At 44.5% G+C, this 3399-nt stretch overlaps 1 protein-coding gene across 1 annotated transcript; it reads left to right on the forward strand.

The window, feature by feature from the left end:
• Nucleotides 1-967: 967 nt before the first annotated feature.
• LOC127919381 (melanin-concentrating hormone receptor 1-like) lies at nt 968-1936 on the forward strand (the record flags this gene model as incomplete). The annotated part of the gene is made up of 3 exons (XM_052502872.1): nt 968-977; nt 1114-1729; nt 1810-1936. Coding segments are annotated over exons 1-3 (753 nt in total), but the record flags the coding sequence as incomplete, so codon positions are not given.
• Nucleotides 1937-3399: the final 1463 nt, after the last annotated feature.

Genomic DNA, 3399 nt, shown 5'->3' on the forward strand with positions numbered 1-3399 from the left:
TCACCTGTGTAATAATCATGCTGTTTAATCATCTTATTGATATGCCACACCTGTCAGGTGGATTAATTATATTGGCAAAGTAGAAATGCTCACTAACAGGGATGTAAACATATTTGTGCACAAAATTTGAGAGAAATACGTTTTTTTTGTGCGTATGGAAAATTTCAGGGATCTTTTACTTCAGCTCGTGAAAGATGGGAACGACACATTGCATGTTGCGTTTATATTTTTGTTTATTATAGTATAATCTAATCTGTTCAAAACAGTGGCAGGCGATGCAGCAGTGGTCATTCAATTTTTACACGGAAACCTGAAATTGGTGTATTTATGCATTTGTTCAAATGCACAGATCGCTTTATACACTACATGGCCAAAAGTATGTTGACACCACTACAAATTAGTGGATTTGTCTATTTCAGCCACACCTGTTGCTGACAGGTGTATAAAATCGACCACACAGCCATGCAATCTCCAAAGACAAACATTGGCTGTAGAATGGCCTTTATTGAAGAGCTCAATGACTTTCAACGTGGCACTGTCATAGAATGCCACCTTTCTGCCCTGCTAGAGCTGCTCAACTGTAAGTGCTGTTATTGTGAAATGGAAATGTCTAGGAGCAACAATGGCCCAGCCGCAAAGTGGTAGGCCACACAAGCTCACAGAACAGGACCGCTGAGTACTGAAGATCGTAGCGCATAAAAATCGTCTGTCCTTGGTTGCAACACTCACTACCGAGTTCCAAACTGCCTTTGGAAGCAACGTCAGCTCTGTTCCTCGGGAGCTTCATGAAATGGGTTTCCATGGCCGAGGAGCCGCACACAAGCCTAATATCATCATGCACAATGCCAAGCGTCAGAACCAAGTTCTATTTTAACGCCTAGCACAGATGCTCATTGACGGGTGCGAGCAGTGTGGGTGCAATGATTTAATAACATGTATGTGTACATTTATTTTGCAACTCTCAAGCATGCGGTGTGGTCAGCATGTAAGAGTGTACCACCTGGGTCGCGGCAACCAGGCTATGTAAATTGATGCTTGACAGTTCTGGTTTATGGATAAATGACACATCATACTGGTATTTTAATAACATTCTCTTCTGCTGCTCTTGTGTAGGTGTCGGTGGGAGTCATGATGCCTACTACAACAACGTCATCTTGCCCACCATATTCGGTATCATCTGTTTCCTGGGCATTATGGGTAACTGCATGGTCATCTACACCATCCTGAAGAAGACCAAGTGCTGCGCCAAGCAGACCGTCCCCGCCATCTTCAATCTGTCCATCGTCGACCTCCTCTTCCTCGTCGGTATGCCCTTCCTCATCCACCAATTGATGTGCAATGGCTTGTGGTGCTTCGGCGCCACTATGTGCACAGTCATCACCGCCCTGGACTCCAACAGCCAGATCGTGAGCACCTACATCCTCACGGTCATGACTCTGGACCGCTACCTGGCCACGGTCCACCCCATCCGCTTCAACTACGTTCGGACACCGTGCGTGGCAACCGTGGTTATCGTTCTAGTATGGACGCTGTCGTTGCTGACCATCATCCCGGTGTGGATGTACACGGGCCTGGTGGGCTGTGCCCTGCTACTTCCCGATCCGTCTACCAACTGGTTCACTCTCTACCAGTTTGTCTTGGCTTTCGCTCTGCCGCTTCTCATCATCTGCATGGTCTTTTTCAAGATCCTCAGGCACATGGCCACCAGCGTGGCTCCCTTGCCCCCAGCGTGGCTCCCTTGACCCCAGCGTGGCCCCCTTGCCCCCAGCGTGGCCCCCTTGACCCCCAGCGTGGCCCCCTTGCCCCCAGGAGACTGAGGGTGCGCACCAAGAAAGTAACCCGTACAGGCCTGTTGCATGACCATTTTTGTTTTGTCGAACCTTTATTGAACAAGATCTCTTTACCGAGGGAGACCTGGTGTGGCCAGTGGAAGAAGGTATGAGATCAGTGTACAAGAACGGTGCATGAGGACAATCTATGGACCAATGTATAGGAAGAACTATGTATTTCATTACTGAATTTGAACAGTGTACAGGCAGGAACAGTGTATTGAATCAATGTACGGACCCCTGTACAGGATAGGGTTGCAAACATCCAGTAACTTTCCCCAAATCCCCTGGTTTTCCAGAAAATCCGGTTGAAAGATTCCCTGAATCAGGAAGTAATAAGTAAGAAATCCAAAATCCTCCAACTAGGATTTCTATAAAACCTTGGACTTTTGGGAAAGTTGCCAGATTTCTGCATCCCTAGTTTATGCAACCCTCGTACAGTCTGTGACATTGTGTTGGATCACTGTATGGGATCAATGATGTATGTCTACAGTTAATGAATCGATCAGAATAGAAGAAGAATCAATATGTGTGGCATCAGTGAGTAGGATCAGGCTGAGCCTGAGAGGAGATGTTTAACATATTCAGGATGAGATTATTGAGTACCGGCCAACACATGGTACTCAGTACAGTAAACATAGGTACTGAAACATAAGGATATATATTTGTAAATGATTTGCTAATAATATTCAGTGGATAATGTAAAAGTGTGAGAGTCAAGAGGGTTCATAGCTCAATGTACAGATCAATGAATAAATACATACACAGACATAAATTACCAGCATGATTATGACTAGTTTTATATTGTGTCAGGCATTGTATTCCAATTCTTCAGGGAAGGCAAGTTTTAGCACAATCCCTTACTGTAGTTTTGGTTTGTCAATCTAACTAATGTGTGTTAAATTTCATTCCAATGTACAATGTTCACACGTCACTTATATTGTACAGTATGTTCAGTACTTAGTACCTATACTGCAATTGCATCATAAACGCATGTTTCACCTTCACTTAATGTTGCGTTTTACTTTTTATCATACTGTACATTTGTACATTGTCTAAGAAGTCATCATGTATGACCAATCGGTGTGGATGTGTTGTAAATATAAGTCACGACTTCTGCTGAAGTCGATGCCTCTCCTTGTTCAGGCGGTGCTCGACGTCAACAGTCTTCTAGCCATCATTGATCCATTTTTCATTTTCCATTGGTTTTGTCTTGTCTTCCTACACACCTGGTTTCAATCCCATTCATTACATGTTGTGTATTTAACCCTCTGTTTCCCCTCATGTCCTTGTCAGAGATTGTTTATTTTTTGGTATGATTGTGTATTATGTATTGGTTTTGGAGTTTTGTTAAAAGCTATTAAACTACTTCATTTATACCAAGTTCGATTCTCCTGCCCCTGACTTCCCTGCCACCTACACAATGGACAGCTGTTTTGTGTTTACCCTCTCTTACAGACTAGGCTCCCAGGACGTTAAGGCAGACGCACTGTCCCGGCTGTATGACACAGTGGAGCGGCCCATTGATCCCACTCCCATACTCCCGGCCCCTTGTTTGGTTTTCGCCGGT

This window comes from Oncorhynchus keta, unplaced genomic scaffold (assembly GCF_023373465.1).
Source record: "Oncorhynchus keta strain PuntledgeMale-10-30-2019 unplaced genomic scaffold, Oket_V2 Un_contig_16488_pilon_pilon, whole genome shotgun sequence".
In the NCBI taxonomy this organism is placed as follows: domain Eukaryota; kingdom Metazoa; phylum Chordata; class Actinopteri; order Salmoniformes; family Salmonidae; genus Oncorhynchus; species Oncorhynchus keta.